Source organism: Thermoascus crustaceus (assembly GCF_041956765.1).
Source record: "Thermoascus crustaceus strain CBS 181.67 unplaced genomic scaffold VTN00scaffold_11, whole genome shotgun sequence".
NCBI classification, from domain to species: Eukaryota; Fungi; Ascomycota; class Eurotiomycetes; order Eurotiales; family Thermoascaceae; genus Thermoascus; species Thermoascus crustaceus.
In genome coordinates, this window is record NW_027192537.1 from 406,890 (window position 1) to 424,936 (window position 18,047).

At 40.8% G+C, this 18,047-nt stretch overlaps 4 protein-coding genes across 4 annotated transcripts; 3 read left to right on the forward strand and 1 right to left on the reverse strand.

The window, feature by feature from the left end:
• Positions 1–679: 679 nt before the first annotated feature.
• VTN00DRAFT_2872 (uncharacterized protein) lies at positions 680–1,192 on the forward strand (the record flags this gene model as incomplete). Its single annotated transcript, XM_069429126.1, has 1 exon — positions 680–1,192. The coding sequence occupies one exon, from the start codon at positions 680–682 to the stop codon at positions 1,190–1,192; it is 513 nt and encodes a 170-aa protein (XP_069283284.1).
• A 2,595-nt stretch (positions 1,193–3,787) lies between these two features.
• On the forward strand, positions 3,788–4,556 carry VTN00DRAFT_2873 (uncharacterized protein; the record flags this gene model as incomplete). The annotated part of the gene is made up of 4 exons (XM_069429127.1): positions 3,788–3,858; positions 3,914–3,979; positions 4,048–4,410; positions 4,475–4,556. 4 exons carry the CDS (start codon positions 3,788–3,790, stop codon positions 4,554–4,556), a joined length of 582 nt encoding a protein of 193 aa, XP_069283285.1.
• A 2,796-nt stretch (positions 4,557–7,352) lies between these two features.
• VTN00DRAFT_2874 (uncharacterized protein) lies at positions 7,353–8,360 on the forward strand (the record flags this gene model as incomplete). The annotated part of the gene is made up of 1 exon (XM_069429128.1): positions 7,353–8,360. One exon carries the CDS (start codon positions 7,353–7,355, stop codon positions 8,358–8,360), a length of 1,008 nt encoding a protein of 335 aa, XP_069283286.1.
• Positions 8,361–13,883: 5,523 nt separating this feature from the next.
• VTN00DRAFT_2875 (uncharacterized protein) lies at positions 13,884–18,026 on the reverse strand (the record flags this gene model as incomplete). The annotated part of the gene is made up of 6 exons (XM_069429129.1): positions 13,884–14,015; positions 14,680–15,246; positions 15,299–15,937; positions 16,000–16,287; positions 16,341–17,843; positions 17,904–18,026. 6 exons carry the CDS (start codon positions 18,024–18,026, stop codon positions 13,884–13,886), a joined length of 3,252 nt encoding a protein of 1,083 aa, XP_069283287.1.
• Positions 18,027–18,047: the final 21 nt, after the last annotated feature.

The following is an 18,047-nucleotide window of genomic DNA, read 5'->3' on the forward strand; positions in this document are numbered from 1 at the left end:
GTACCATATGTTCACTCTAAAGCTCAACACATGATACTCTCTGTAGATAGAAGACACAAACCTGCACTAAGACCCATATAAACAACTATTGAACAATGATTTTGAGGAAATGAACTGTTTAGAAAAGCTAAGGCATGGTTGTAGCATGTTTTATAGCACAAACAATGTTTACTGCTAAGCTACAGTACTGTGACGGCATGGCAAGAAGCTATATAAGCGAGAGCAATACAAAGCCGTTGGCTTTGTATCCAGTCTTTTGCCGGTAGCGCAGCGGTTTGGCTCCTAGAATGCTCCCTAGAAGCCACTCCATGACAAGTACAGTACTTACTATATCTCTTATCACCCCTTCCTTCTCTGCTGTCTAGTAGCTTGGCAGATTGCTATTTTTATTTATGTGATTTTAAAGCTATTGCAGAGTACTGTGATAGTGCTTAATTGCAGTAAAGTAATATTACTACAGTAGCTAGTCTATAGAAAGCCCCCAGGGGTCTTGGCAAACCCGGGAGATCCCCCTGGGGGCGGGGAAGGAGGTATTTGATGCGGAACTGGTTGGGGTCTACCAGGCCCTGCAACTAGCCCAGAGGATCGGAGGCCGGGGCCCAGTCACAGTGCTGCTGGACTCCAGGGCCGCCATAGACAGACTCCAGCATCTAGGAATAGGCCCAGGCAGGCACTAGCCATGCAGGCACATGAGGCAGCCCAGAACCTTCAGGCGCGGGGCCGGCAAACCACTATTCAATGGGTCCCCGGGCACAAAGGCATAGAGGGGAATGAGCAGGCAGATCAAGCAGCCAAGCGGGCAGCAGCCAGATCCCCGCAGGGGGGCTCTGGGGAGCTGTTGCTGGCCTATACCTGCAGGAGCCGCACAGAAGTCATGAAGGCCCGGAGGCAGAGCTGGCTGGCTCAGGCCCTAGCCTGCAGGTCCCAAGGGACCCAGAGAGCCTACTGGCCCCAACAGGGGTGGAAGCAGGACCCTGTTGCAGTGGCAGCACCCAAGAAGATAGCTAGCTGCTACTTTCAACTCAAGACAGGACATGCTGCTATAGGGACCTACCTAAGTGGATACAAGCTCAAGAGTCAGAGGCTTGCAGGGGCTGCCAGGCCCCTAAGAAGTCCATCTGTCACCTACTGTTTGAATGCAGGCAGTGGCAGAGACAGTGGGGAATCCTCTACCAAACCCTGGATAGGGTGAGTGTGGCAATACCTACTGCAGCAGAGGATCACCCAGAAGGCCAATTACTAGAGCATTTCAAAGCCATAAAAGCTCTGCTACAGTTTCTAGCAGACACTACAGTAGGCTGCCCCCCAGAAAATCTGGCCTAGGCAGCAGAAAGGGCCTGGAAGGATAATGAATGGGGATTAGAAGCTCTAGAGAAAGCAGAAAAAATTGGAGATGGATAATAGATAGGGGCAGCCTGGGAACAGACTGGATAACACCTATATTGGTTTAAAAATAAGAAGAGCCTATAGAGCTCAAAAGCCCTATATAGATAGGCAGTCTAGAGTAAGAAAAAGGTCAAGAATGATTATAGATGGGGGTCTAGCCTTAGAGACTAGATAAAGGCAATGATTCTCACTCTGAACTATAAGTTCAGAATGAGAATTGCAGCCCAGAGGTCAGAGTCTATTATAGCTGGAAGGCTCTATATAAATGTTAAATTTGATTAATAATAATAATAATAATAGTCTATAGAAAGTTAAAGAAAAGTATATATAAAAATTTATATAAAGAGAAATATTAACTAAGTCTATATAGCAGAATTACAGCAGAATTATATTGTTAAAAATACTACTTCTAATACTGCCTTTCTATTTTACCTAGTATTCTGCTGTACTGCTATATTATCTTTTTAAAGAACTTCTGCTTTTAGATATATAAGCTTAATTAAACTAGCTTATTATTATCTCTATAATTTTTAAACTTTTTTTATTTTAATATTTTAACTGTCTATTTAAATATTTTAAAGGTTTAGACAGATTTAAATAGTATTTATAAAAACTAAAAAACTTTTAAAATTTACTATTAGATACTATATAGAGTTATTATTATAGTCTATTTATTTAACTTTATATTATAGCTTTTTTTAGTAAAGATATATAGCTAAAATCTTTTTTATTTATTATTAATTTTAATAGATAGAGAGAGGTTTTTAATCTAATTTAATAGATAATTTAATATAATTTATAAGTAAAATATATAAGACATTTTTTACTATATAATATATTTAACAGCTTTAACTATTAAGATACTACTAAAAAAGCAGAAATTTCAGCTTAAAAAGATAGCAGATTGCTTCTAGCTATTAAATCTATTTAAAATAGTTAAATATTAAGTATTTAAGTGGCTGCACACTATATAATATGTTTTAACTCTAGCTTATTATCTTTATAGTTATACTGCATATATTAATTTTGTACTAAATAATTAAAAATTAATATCTACTAAAAAGTTTATAAACTTTTATTAAATAAATATTATCTATAAATTAATATAATATATTATTTAGAGCTTCTACTATAAGAAAATAGTTAATCTATTACTTATAAAGTAAATCTATCTACTATTAGTAAATGCTAGGTTTAGAACTTTATTAAACACTATTTTAAGTGTAACGACGGGCCTAAGACTTCCTAGGCGGAGGATCGTTGGGTTTATCTTGAAGGACAGAAGACAAGGAAAAGATAGATAATGAGTTGTTACTAGCAATGTTAACTCTAGGATTGCTATTTGAGTTGACCACAGGGTCCTAATCCCCATGGTTAAGGAGTGTCTTTATATACATAGTTTATAGTCCCTTCTGTAGTCCCTCTGCTGGACTGCTCTGTGGACTGTATAGTCCTTCTTGTAGTCCCCCATTGGACTACCCTGTGGACTGTATAGTCCTTCTTGTAGTCCCTCTGTTGGACTACTTTGTGGACTGTCAGTCATGTGTCCTGGGTTGTTTTATGCGAGTCCATGTAGTCCTATGCTGATCATAACATTAAGCTTTAGTTAAAATATAACTGTAAATATAATTATTAATAAACTTAATACAAGAATTCAAGAATTAACTGTAAGTAGTTTCAACATATTTATAATATTGTTTAATGATATAAAATAGTTAATTAAGATATTTACAACTTTAATAAGACTAGCTTAAGTTTAACAACTTTTTACAATCTGCTGTAAGAAAGTAGGTTTGCTGACAAGTACTGTGTAATTAAAAAACACACAAAAAAGGATTATAATTTTACAACTTTGACAACAAAGAGGAGAAAAATGTAAAGAGTAGTAGATACCTACTGTAGTAGACCCTGGAAGAATTCCTAGTATAGTCCTACTAACAGCAATGTTAGTTTGATGCTGCCTTCTAACTGCACTACCACAACACTTGCCTAGTTTCCTTGATGAGGTAGGAGTTGGGTGCCCGCTATGACCATTTAATAGGCAACATTTAAGGCGGCATCAAAATCTGACCTCTGCAAGTGGACCATACTAGGAATCCTTCCAGGGTCTACCACAGTAATGTCTGTTGAGTACTCCATCCGCTACTACCTAAACTGCGGGGTGTGGCGTTCACGGCGGGCACCTCGGCACTTGGATCTGCCCAGGTGATCCCTTACCTTTCCATATCCAGTTAGTCACGGTGAAGTGGGTCGATACCTGTAAGTAACAATGTAAAATTTTGGAAGAATCTGAGTACCTAGGTTGTCAAACAGCTTCTTGGTTTGCAATGAGCTGTTTCCTATCAGTTATATTGTAAATTGTCCCACCCACATAGGCCGGAATAACCGTGTGTCCTTCAAGATGGGGGTTCAGAAGAAGACACGGAAATTTGCTCAAGTCAAAAGAGCAATCAGTTTACGCGACAGTCGGCTGTTTGTTATCATGCCCTTTCTTAACAGAAGGTATCTGCTAACTATGGACTCACAGGAAGGAGAACCATGCAAAAAATGACCAAAAGAACAATGCAAAGAAAGATGATATTGTTAGAGAAGTGTATGTATCCCTACGTTTTTACTGGAAAATATAGACCAAGATGTATCTAATTTAACCGTACTGCCCAGGCCTCAGGTCTCTTCAGCTCTTTTTTTCCAATACAATACCGCCCTTGCACCGCCTTATTCAATCCTTGTCGACACCAACTTCTTGTCTCATACCATCCAGCATAAACTTGAAGTCATTCCATCTATGATGGACTGTCTTTATGCGAAGTGTATCCCGATGGTTACCGACTGCGTTCTTGCGGAATTAGAGAAACTTGGGCAGAAGTATCGACTGGCGCTGCGCATCGCGAAGGATCCGAGATTTGAGAGAATAAAGTGTGACCACAAGGGCACATATGCGGATGACTGTTTGGTTGATCGGGTTATTAAGCATCGTGTCTATATCGTGGCAACCAACGATCGTGACCTGAAGAGACGAATCCGGTAAGGAAGCTCTATTTCAGGAGGATTAAATCTTAGAAGATGTTTATTCCTGACAATAAAGCAGGAAAATCCCAGGAGTACCTATTATGAGTGTTGCAAGGGGGAAATATGTCATCGAACGACTTCCAGATGCGCCAGAGAAATAAACATATCGACCCATATTTGCGCCCTTAAATCTCACGGAAACATATTTGGCATTCCCTCCCGTCACACAGGCGAAAAGATGACCTGATAACTCCTGTCACCTATGTAGGGGGCGGGGCCAAATCTAATCATCCCACTTTGTATGGGAAAACAACCCACCATGCTCTTCTGCAACAGCCCAGCGTCCATATACCTCGGGTTTTAACATACGGGACGAGCGACTGTAAAGCGGGTTGGTTTAAGGAGCAATATTCAAGAAGGTATAATGCAATCTCTAAAGTTGCAACGACGGCTATGGCCATTGCCATGGTTATGATACAGGTTGTTCAGTGCAATATGTTGGAGAACACAACCTTTCCCACCTCTCGCGTCGGGGAACAAGTGCCCGAGCTTAGGAGCTCAGAAATATTCAAGGTGGAAGGGAACGACTTACCAAATAACGCGTCATTTTTTTAGCGGTTGGCCCTTTAAGGCGTTCGTGTACGACAGTCTATGAGCAGCACTTGACAGCAATCTGTTGTGGACTTCTGATCCTGTACGTCAATCAGAACTCCTATGGCACGAAAACAGCCCGGGTTTTCTATAGCACATTTTTGTCGAAGTACAGAATGGAGGCAAAAAAAAACCAGCTATTCTTCTTTTCTGCATACTGTCAGGGATTTTCAGTATGTGTGATCAATAGCCTTAAAGGCGTTTTTTCGCCACAAAATGTACAGGCATATGCAATTGAGTATGGACCACAGTTTCAACATTCTGGTGTCGCCCCCGCGGCAGTACAACAGTGATCACGGTTGAATGAATTTTTTTATTCCATCTGGGCGCACTCAGATCTGATAATTTTCGACGAGGAGAGAATATGCGCAGAGGGTGACCTCAGGAAACGTTCATCGAAAGTCCTGTTGAGGACCATTTCCACACAACTCTAAAGGCAGTAACAGGTACTAATATGTATATGTATTAGGCAAGATCTCAGATTCATAAATAGATTATGCTTATTTGTGTACTAAACTATATTTCCAAGAAACGCTTGCAGTTTAATAGGGTACGATTATAATACTACAGAGTACTCTGCAATACTACAAAACAGACCACTTTTGCTACGTTTATGATCCAAACTCGCCTTTATTAGAATCTATTGTCTGTTCTAATAGCTAATCATTTTCAGATCTCTCCAAAATCAGGTTTTGGTAGATAGCAAGCTGTCAAAGTGCTAAATTGTGGGTCTGTAAATGGATTTTTCATTGCGACTGTAACTTAACAGCTTGTTGTTTTACTGTATAAGCACGTAATTTTGAAGCTATCTGAAAAATAATTAAGTCTTATAATGGGCTATGGATTTTAACTAGAGCTAGTCTGGATTATATTAATAAAAGTAATGTGGTTAGCAGTGTTGGCTAAAATCGTACTAACTTTTTTATTATGAGTGTAGTGTCTAGGCAGATCCACAAATTTTCTCTTTGTCCTTCTCCCTTTACAACTCATCGACCTGTTGCTATCATTGCATAGTACTACTTATTGTCGGCCAGTGAATAACGTGAAACTACCTAGTTGCAGCAATTCAGCAGCAGGTCTTGCAGAATCAAATTGCTGTAACATTTTCTAACTCTAGTTCTTTCCTTCAAAAACAGGGAAGGTAGTGGGAAGTTAAATTGCTAGCTGTTTCTTTTCTGAAAAAGTACAGCTATGCCTCACAACAAGCAATAGCAGCAGCATAAAGGAAATAAACAGAGAATAACTCACCCGCAGAAAACATCTACCATCAAAGCCTGTGATGCCTAGAAATGGGTATACCACATATGACACGGTACCTGCTTCCCCTCTCAGAACCAGTGCATCTGGGAGATAGCAGCCCATCTGGAACCAAGTGCATAAAGTCGGTAGTCGTTGATGGGCCAAGTCTGGTCTATCATATCTATTTCCGATTGCTATCTTGGACAGATGCTCATTTCAATGCACTGGATGCACAGCCCACATGCGAGGAAGTGAGTATTGGTGTGATGATATACCTTCTTCAGCTGAAAAATCTGAATATTGAAATGTAAGTAAATCCAGTAAGTGATAAATGCGCTTCCTTTATCCCTTTTGTCTTTTCCAGAAGATTAAGATTGAGGCTGATTACCAGTCTTAGAAAGAAGATCTGCTTTGATGGTGCTCTTCCAAGTTCTAAGCGCGAAACACGACTTGCTCGACTAGAGAAATCAAGGAAGAAACTCGAGGTTTTTTGCCGAAACAATCAAGGAGGCTTCCGGATTTCTGGGACTATGAGGGGACGCATGTGCATAGATCCTGATAAGGTCTTCCGTAATCACAGCCTACCAGAAAGGTATAAGGGCTTGCCCGAAAATCCTTTTATGGTAGCAGCTGTGTTCGAAGACTTAAAGAACAGATGGAATTGGTATAACATCAAGAGAGCCACAACAGGTATTTATCTGCCACCTCTTACTGATGATGAGGAATTTCCGTGGGCAGGGATTAGCGAAATGGTCCCGGGGGAGGCAGATATGTACTGTGGCTATATATCAAGGAAAACAGGCTGTTCTGTGTTAACCAATGACTCGGATCTTTTAATCCATGATCTTGGGTCAGAAGGCTCGGTGATATTCCTTGACTCGATTGAACTGAGGAAATGGGACCTTCGAAACCAAACGCATACGGAGATCAGGGCAATGGAACTATGCCCAGCTGCACTTTCACAGAAGATTGGTTTGACCAGTATCCAGAGGCTGGCATATGAACTAAAAAGAGATCCACATGCCGGGTTGAGAGAACTGATACGGCGTTCAAAAGATACTACAGAAATGGTGGAAGATGGACATGATTTCAGCAGTTTCATGGAGGAGTACCAACCCCTTACAGATGAGCCAGGCATGAAACAGATGAATCGAGTGGCTCTTCAGTGTCTCGACACAAGGGTGTCGGAACTCTTTCTCCAATATGAATTGCCGGACCTCCCCGCGCTTCAGGGAGCACCATCAATTTATCTCCCAATTCTAAACGAAGACCATGCCAGGCGATGTGCGTGGTCTGAAGGTAGAATTATCAGACGCCTTGCATACTCTGTTCTGAATGCATCTCGCCCGCAGTCGGATAGATTCACGGTGGTTTTCGAGTACCTGCGCAGAGGAGGGAGAATGTGTTTTGATACAATATCTCTTCACGACGAGAATATAATTGTATTAGAGCTAGAAGCTCTTTTGCATCGTTTGCCTCGGGCATGCATTGCGTCTAACGAAGATTCTACCACCCTCGCTTACTGGAGAATCTTTGCATTGAACGAGATTTACAGCGCCGAGGACAAAAAACGAGTTATTATTCCCAGTCGAGAGCAGCTAAGGCACTTCTTGACTTTCGGACATATGGGAGAGAGACTAGAATGGACAGACATCCACCTTCTCGCCCAGATGCAGGCAGTTTTCTACTCACTAAGAATTTTGGCACAGCTCCTCAATGTTGCAGCACTCGGCACAAGCGTCACGGAAAAGGTACGAAATGCGCTGGTTAGCCTTCCGCCGCTCCGTGCGCTGATGAAATCGAGGATTGAGATAATGCGTGAGACAAATAGCGAAGTTACCAATAGCTTGGTCGACAGGTTCTTCCAGATACAGGAGCAAGTAGGGCAGCCTGTTGATGAGTCCGATGAACACCTGCCTGAGGATTTTGGACAAGGACAAGACGCTGATAGTGATGTGAGAGCCTGGAGTGTGGCGCAAGCTATGCGGAACCGACTGCGACCGCATTCTGGTGGTGATAAGTTGGTAAAAAGACAGAAGGCCAATATGTATGAACTACTCGCAAGTGAGGAGTGAAAGTCTTCCATCAGGTCAAATGCTGCACGCCATATCGAACCATGGACTCAGGTAACTAGCAGATAGTTTTGATACCGCAGAAAGGAAAGGAAATATCAAGCCATGAAGGTCCATGGTGAATATGAACTCATTTCTTGCAGTTCTCCTCTCAGTGATTTCACTACTTGCTCTTGAAGAACCCATAATTTCAGGTTCCCCTGCCATCTGAGGTACTCTTAAATGTGATAAAGATTAGTAGAGCGCACTAATTGGCGATAAGTGAGGCAATTGGGAATTTTAAATAGCAAGGGAAAAGCAGGACCAAGAGCCAGCAGGCTTAAGAGAATTGTAAGTGACCCTAGTAGAATGCCCTAGTGTGTTCTATGTATATAGACTACTAGATATTGGCCAGGTGTTCTGTCTATAGGCCATACCAGGTAATTCTTCTAGAATCAACTGCTGTACTAGATAGGTTCTGTCTAAATATATCTATGTAGGTATTTACTGCAAGTGCAAGTCTATTTAAATCTTTACAATATACAACAATAGAACTGCAGGTAAATTGACCAGGCTCTAGATTTTATAGTAGAGAAAATATTGTTACAGCGCAGCCTAGGAACGGTCAGCGAGGCTGACGATGGGGAGGCATGTGACACAAATGGATCATCTACAATCCATCCTCACGATCCAAGTCTACGATCCACCTCTATGATCCATATTCATGATCCAGCGGATAGGTATTTCCGGACAGAACTCATCATGTATATAAGACGCTCTTTAACCATGGGGATTAGGACCCTGTGGTCAACCTGTCTATCAATCAAGCCTTATACAGTTGTCTGAAGAATCTAGATATTCACTCATTCTGAACTCCCAGTTCAAATCAGACTTAAAAGGCAAGTTATAACACTTGTCTCAAGATAAACCCAACGGGATCCGCCTAGAGTTTTGGGCTACCTGTGACACTTTGACGACCATTCTTGCAGGAAACAAGTATCTTGAATCAGCATAGAAGATGGCCAATATCTTGCCCTAGGAAGTGATCCAGTCTCTTAGAGAGCTACAGGGACAGGTAGGACAGCTGCAGAGCCAGCTACAGGATCAGCTTAGTGAAAACACAACCCTCAAAGAGCAGATTGTACAATTGCAGGACAAATTACAGAGACAGATCAATGGAAATGCACAACTCTGAGAACAGCTTAGCACACTGGGACAACAAGCACAGGCTAATGTGATGTATATTTCAAATCTATCAACTCAGCAGGCAAATGAAGCTGAATCAACCTCTAAGACTAAGATATGAGACCTGATCTGTACTATAGTGGCTGAAAAAACCTACAGACCTTTATTTTACAGCTGAAACTCTAGTTTCTTCAACCCTTAGAAAGTTCCTACTGAAGACTGGAAGGTTATATTTGCAGCAACCTACTCGCAAGGTATAGGAGCAAAATAGTTTAAACCCTATCTTCAAGACTGTATGAAGAAATCTCCAGGCCAGCAGCAATTGGAAACTGGTGAAATTTTTAACTGTTTTAGTATATTCTTAGCTAAAATAAAGAAGAATTTCAGAGACCTAGACAAAATTAAGAAAGCAACACAAGCTATAATAACTATCTGCTAAAAGATATCTGTTGCTAACTATACCACTAAGTTTTAGCAATCTGCTGCCTTTTTAGAAGATTAGTCTGAACAATCTTTAATAGAATAGTCTTATTATATGTTACGCACTCCTTCAGTCCTAAGTCACAACAGTGGCTTTGTCTAAGGTAGAGTGGCTTGGACTTCATAGGTCAAACACTATAAAGTAAACTAACTGATAGACAATATAACTAAGGTGAAGTAGAGTGCCTATTAAGTACATATACTTAATAGTAGATTAGCTTGTTGACCTGCCAGTATATAACTAAGTAACAATGTATTATTGAGTATAAAGAACTAATACTATCTTTATAGTAGTAATAAGCTTTCTTATATATTTAATTCTCTGTATACTATCTGTATACTCTCTCAGAGTATACTTATAGTAGAAGTAATACAAATAAAAACTATATATTTTTATAGTAAGAACAACTATATAAACTAGAAGTGTTTAAATAGACTAAAAAAGAATAATAAAAAAGTAGTAAATATTTATTACTAATTAAAATAACTATGATAGACTTATTTAAATTTATTAGCTATAATAATAATTGCTAAATTTACTAATCTGACAATAATACTATAGACTAGTATTTAAAAACCTTTAAAAAAAGTTAAAAAACTAAAGAGCTCTGCCAGTAAAAAACACTTATAAAGACTTTAAACTAGATCTCTAAAACTTAAGTATCTGCATATTAAACAGTACTACACTTAACAGAATAGACTTATAGAAACAACTTGTAATTACTATTAAAATTAATAGTAAAAAGATAAAAACTATAATTAATAGCAGTGCTACTAGATTTTATTAACTATATTTTTATTATTAATAACTAAATACTTTTTATAAGTAAAAATAAGCTTTATAGATTATTTACTGTAGACAGATTAGTATTTAATTATAGAGATAAATAAGTTTAAATTAAAACTAAGTAGTCTGTTATAAGAATAAAATAGTATTAAAAAAGAATCAGCTTAAATATTAACTAGAATATCTAAATATAATACTAGTCTAAACATATCTTAACTATAAATATAGAATTCAGAATTAATTAAAGAATATAAATAATTAAGTTTATAAAGTTTAATAGTAGTATAAGATCTGAAAAGTAGTTGAGAATATAAAACTATAAAAACTAGTTAAAATTAAAAAGATCTCTAATAAAGTAATAGTATAAATATAGTAATAATATAAACAGATTAAACTTCTATATTTTATATATATACCAGAAAGAATAATTAGCTTTATAGAGCTTACAGCAATAAAACTACTTTTAAATAAGATAAAGATAATTTTAAAAAAATATTAAAACTATTAAAATATTTTTAAAGAATAAAAAGCAGCTACTAAATTATCAGCTATAAAATTATAAGATATATTTAAAACTATAAATGTAACTAGCTTTTAAACTAATCTATTTACTCTTAAAAAAGAAGTATAAAGCTTTATAAAATTATATTAAAAAGAATTTAGAATAAGAGTATATTTAATAGTTAATTTTACTAGCAGAATATTTAATTATTTTTATCTCTAAAAAGAATAGAAATTTAAGACTTTATATAGACTACTACTAGCTTAATGTTACGGCACAGCCTAGAGATTGCCAACAAGGCTGGTGAGGGGGGACCTGATCATGTGACCATATTGGATCGTCTGTGATCCATCTTCACGATCCAGTTCTACAATCCATCTCCACAATCCATAGTCATGATCCAGCAGGATAGGTATTTCTGGGCAGAGATCATCATGTATATAAGACGCTCCTTAACCATGGGGATTAGGACCCTGTGGTCAACTCAGATAGCAATCCCAATAGCAACATTGCTAGTAACGGCTCATCTATCTACCTTTTCCTCTTGCCTTCTGTCCTTCAAGATAAACCCAACGCGCTTCAACCTAGAAGTCCTAGGTCCGCCGTTACACTTAATAATATTATAGTAAAAAACTGCTATTCTCTACTACTTATTATAAAGCTGCAGAATAAACTTTAAAAAGTAAAGTACTTTATCTAAGCTAAACCTCTAACATAATTAAACACTAAGTAGGCTAGAATACTGAGTAGACTACTAACTAATATTTATTATATTAAATATCTAGTTATCTTACTATAACACTTTCTAAATTAAAGCTATATATATAAAATAATTGTCTATCTGTTTAAGCAGCTAACTTTAATATAATTTTAAATATTGTAGTTACTACATTATAGTAGTATATATTTTCTAGACTATTTATTATCTTTCTCTACTCTCTTTAACTGTATTTAAGCAGCTTACTAAGCAAGCTATTAAATTTCTTTAACGTAATCCACCACCGAGCTGTGTTCCCCACTGAGCTGTGCGCCCAACGCGACCGCATCAAGATTCATCATTTGATGCCATTCAAACTGCCAGCATGCCACCAGAACGGCATAAAAAGTCAAAGGATTTGATTGAACAAGAAGGGAGGATCTTATTGGCTATATCAGCCATTCAAAAGGATCAAGTCAGTGGTCCTGCTGAAGCAGCACACATTTTCAATGTTCCACAGTCAACACTATATGACAGAATCAATGGCAGCAAGAATCAATATAAAAGTTGTGCCAATGGGCATAAGCTTTCAATTACTGAGGAGGATTCAATTGTACAATGGATATTATCTATAGACAAGTGTGGAGCATCTCCCCAGCCAGCAGCTGTACAAGATATGGCCATATTGGGCACCTCCACAGCAGATCAGAAAGAATTGGGTTTACAAGTTTATTAAGTGCCAGGATGAGCTTAAAACCCAATTTGCACAAAGATACAACTATCAGTGAGCTAAATGTGAGAATCCAAAGATTATTCAGGAATGGTTTGATCTTGTACAGCATACCATTATGGAGAAGGGCATCCTGCAGGAAGATATCTACAACTTTGATGAGACTGGCTTTGCAATGGGCCTGATAGCTACTACTAAGGTAGTAACTAGGGCTGAGATATATGGTTATCCATCTCTTTTGCAGCCTGGAAATTGTGAATGGGTGACTGCAATTGAGACTATTAATACTACAGGATGGGCTTTACCATCTTGTATCATTTTTAAAGCAGCATATCTTCAAGAGGCTTGGTTTCAGGAATCAAGCCTATCATCTGATTGGATGATTGAGAAAAGTCCTAATGGATGGACCACTGATGCAATTGGAATCTTATAGCTTCAAAAAATCTTTATTCCATCCACAACTGCGTGTACAAAGGGGAGATATTAGATATTGATCATGGATGGCCATGGAAGCCATCTGACTCCACAGTTTGATCAAATCTGCATGGAGAATGATATTATCCCAATCTGCATGCCACCATATTCTTCACATCTTCTGCAGCCATTGGATGTCAGCTGTTTTGCTGTTTTAAAGTGAGCATATGGCTGTATAGTTGAGGATAAGATGCATCTTGGTATCAACCACATTGACAAGCTTGATTTCCTTGCAGCCTATCCACATGCTTATGCAGAGACATACAAGCCAGAGAATATTATCAATGGCTTTGCAGCAACTGGATTAGTCCCTTTTAATCCTGATCAGGTCCTTACAAAGCTTTATATCCAGCTTAAGACTCCTACACCACCTGGCAGCCGATCAGGCAATACTCAGGCCCCCTGGGTACCAGAAACATCTCATAATCTTGCTGAATTGGAGCTTCAGGCAACTGCAATCAAGACCTTCCTAAAGCAACATACACAGAGTCCTCCAAGCCCAATAGGTGCAGCTTTAAATCAGCTTATCAAGGGATGTCAAATTGCTATGAATAGTGCAGTCATCCTTGCAAAGGAAAACCAGGATCTATGTGCTGCAAATGAGAGACAGAAGCAAAAGCACAAGTGATCTAACAGGCAGATATCTCATACAGGAGGCCTTTCTGTTCAGGAAGCTCAGGACCTTATAGAATCTAGAAATCAGGTCCCTGAAGCTCCTGCTGCTCCTGCTGTTGAAACTGCTGCTCCAGCCTCTCCACTGTGTTCACGCGCGCCACCAAGATGCAGTGATTGCCATACTCTAGGATATAGGAGGCTGCAATGTCCTAATTGTGTCATTTCCTAAGTTTTTGTATATAATGCTGTTTTGGTTGAATAATGATGCTTCGAATTCCCGCGGATGTGTTGGGGTGCCGACCCGCTTGTGGATTACGTTATCTATGCCTTAATAGCAAGCTCCATAACACTGCAGTAGCTGTGAGACTATTAGATATACTATAAGAAATTGTCCCAATAAATAGCTATATATTCAACTACTAGATAGTCTAATTTAATTGTATTAGTGGTTGAAAAGCTTTAAAATTATAGTGGGTGTGGCAAAAATTCATCACTCGGTGGTATTTGTCGCTCAGTGGTTGATTATGTTAACTATGTGAAAGTACATATATTTCTATGTAATATACCTAAGTTTGAATGTATTTGCACATAAGGTGGCTGTGTGGTGCTGAAATGAAATGGGTGGGTGGTTGCGCGGATATATATTTTGATGGGGTGACAGAAACTTTTGTCCACCGACGTAGCAGAGGGTTCTTATTCTTACATGTCCTGTAGAGACTTGAGAGCCCCATTGATTACTCTGGTAGCAAGTATCGACATGTCTGTCAAGTCTGAAAATCTCTTCATACTAGAGATAATGCGGGTGGTTTTCACTCATCGGGGGCTTTAACGTGCAGACCGTAAAAAGCTAACAACTCCCCGACAGTATCCTACAAGCTCTGCCAATCGTTTTCCTTCCCGTTGCTGCTCAACTCTCCAATCCGACAGAGCACCTTGAAGTGCCTGTAACCCCTGATATTCGCCCGCTGCCATTTCCGCACCGCCTCCTACTACATCACCATGCAGCCTTAAGAACACTGCCATCCAAGCATTGACGAGCTCAAAATCCCTCTTTGACTTCAACTGCTCAGTCAGAGCCATGACGAAGTCTGCAAGTTCGCATCGACCCTCTCGCACTCGCGGATCGAGTGACCGGATTTCTAGGTCGGCCTTTGCAGGGGAAAGAGATTTCAGATACTCAACAAATGGCCCAAAGTCGCCCGACCGAGCGCCAGAATGGAGGAGGGTGCTGAAGCGAGAACCGTTTAGAGCCGCCCCACCGGTACGCTGCATCTTTGCTATTCGTGAACGTTCAGCTGCCGTAGTCTCAGTTGTAGAAACAATGTCATGATCTTCCTTGTTCTCGGTGCTGTCAGTGGATTTCGGATTCTTAACGAGAGAAGGAAGGAAAAATGGAGCTTTTTCTGGAGGCTTCGGCGGCTCCTTCGGCTGATTGCGTTCCTATCATCGGGTTAGTTCCTAGATTAAGAAGCATCATCAAAGAAATGTGTACCTTGATGATATCGAGATGCAGCAATGTTTGCCATCTACTTTTAGGAACAACACTAAGAGTCATCATGTCCTGACTGAGCTGTTCGGTGGAAAGTATGGGTCCTTCCTGTTGGCGTCCTTCAGAGTCTTCTGCAAACGCAGCCTCGATCGTCACTGCACCGCTCTCACCAGAGACCGTGGGAATCGCAACCTCTGGGATATCATCCTCGCTAACATGTTTTGTTGGTACATGCAAGAATAAACTTTTGTTGTTCCAAACGTTGATTCCCAATCCGTCTGCATGGGCAGTCGCTAGAAACTCCCCTGTGCCGGAAAAGGCCAAGGAGGTGCATGTGCTGGACACCCGAAAGGCATCGATGAGATGCCCTGTCGGCAGATCCCACACTCGGATGACAGAATCCATCGAAGCAGCGATAATCCATCGGCCATCGTTCGAAAACGAAAAGTCGTTGACTTGACCTACGCAGCCCCAGAATTCACGGACGAGCTTCACAGTTTCAATATCCACGACGCGAATGGAAAGGTCATCGCAACTGAATGCAACTAAATCGCTCGCACTGCTGTAGCGTAAACCAGTAATAGCAGTCATTGGGTGCCAGCTCAGCTCATTTACCAGTTGTCCGGAGAGAAAATCCCAGAACTATAAACACATTATTAACCGTATAAACCAAAGAGTGGAAAGGGGTCTATGGACATTAATACCTTGACTTTTCCATCCAATCCACAGCTTATAACAGTTCGGTTAAGGCTATCAACCATCAATCCGGTGACTGCCTTTGTATGCCTGCCCTCACCCACTTGAAACTTGTTCCGACCAGCTGTATTCAAAGTTGGAGCCTCGTGCTCTAGTTTCAGTTTCCTAGCTTGGGAAGGTGAGAGACGAACAGGAAATGTCTGCCGATGCATGCCGGACTGCAGGTTGAACATATCAATGCTGCCGCCGGCTGATCCTATCAAAGCAAATGTTCCGCATGGTGAAATGGCCACACTCTGAATAGTTAAGTTAGAATTGTTTCGGTTCATGAATATCCTGAGTCACCAACCTTCACTTCCGTTGCATCACCGGTCTCAAAGGTCCATCGACCGGCCTTTCTCTTCCCCCAAAACCAGGTACGAGCGTACTTGTCTCCTCTGTGACCAGTAAGCACGCTCTCCCATCCGGTTGCGTTAGAGGCGTCCGTGTTTGCGCCTCTCGAATTTGCCCAGATGGGACCCGAAGTTGTAACACCCATTCCTCCGTCACGGTTAAGGGAACAGGCAATGCAAGTTATCTCTGGAGCCTTGAGCTTTTCAAACCTCATAGTCTGGTCAACTCCAGTACGGAACCCACCAAACTTCTTCGCTTTGCTTCTTACGTTGCCTTGTGACAGTTCAGTGTTTTGACCATCCTTGCGCAAGCTAAAGGCCCACAGACTACGGTCTTTGCTTGCACTTAGTAGCCATTTCCCGACAGATTCAGAACCATCAGATGACGCAGGAAGAAAGTCAAGAGTAGTGATGGCTGCGGCATGGCCGCTCCTCGAATGAAGGGGTCGTGGGATTGGTGAAAATGGCGTCTCATCGAAAATCCATGACCGGAGAGCGTTGTCTTTTCCAGATGAGACTATCACGGGCTGCCCATCAAGGAATTCAATTCGGTTGATCCCAGATTCTCCATCATCACCAGACACATCGTGAGCTCCTCGCAGAATACCTGCCACCCGGCCTCCATTATTTAGGTCCCATATCGTGATGTCGCCACTTCCTACAGTAGCCGTTGCCATGACACCAGCTTTTCTTCCATCGTCACCCGCACCTAGACCATCGTTTCGAAAACTGATTGATGTTATCGGTGCACCGCTGACGGAAGCTGACTTCAAGGAGAGAATGAGCTGGTCTGTGTCCACATTGTGAATTGACACAGCACCACTCTTGTAGGCGATAGCGAGGAGAGATAGCACAGGAGCTGGCTGAAGAGCAGTCACTGCTCCAGCATTAGGAGATGTCGGGAGAATAGTGTATAGCAGCTTGCCACTACTCAAGTTCCAAATATCCACGCTCCCGTCGTACTTGCCAACAAATATTTTGTTCAGGTATGTTGGCATGTTGCACATCTTGCCGGTGAAAATCCGCTCCCCAGAGAAACCTTTAGGTCTTGCTGTAGTCAGGGTGGTATAATGTTCATAAGACGCTGACTTCCATACTTGAATGCTCCTACCGCAACAACCGACAACCCAGGAACCAAAAACGAGGAGTTGTTCAATTGGTTCAACAGGTCCTGGCGGCGGTTCCAGTGCTGCAATCTTTTTGCCTCGCTTGAAAACCCACACGCCTGCAGGGCCCCCAGGTCGTAGACCTCCCCATGCTGCAAAGACTCTGTCTTTCCAAGCGCACGTTGCAGTAATAATGTCAGGAGTTTGTGGCCTGCTGAGGAAAACCAAATTCAGTCCGCGTCGCAAGTCGTAAGTCTGCAAGGAGCGTCCCACGGAGGTCGTGATCTGGAAAGTAGACTTCCCCAAACGAACTGAAGTAAACGGGACCGCCGTCGGCGAGACTAGGCCTAGAGTCTTTGAATGGGGAAGTCAGCCATGTAGCAAGAATGTAACGCATCCAATCCCTATACCTACTCTGAACGGAGAAAAAATTCTGGAGCTAGGTGGCTGGGTGACTTTTTGAGCATCTTCGTTAAGAGACCGCTTTTGTCTTTTTGCAAGAGGCAGATCAAACGCCTCCCCATCGATCGAAGGCATTGTGCTGCCAATATCAAAGAG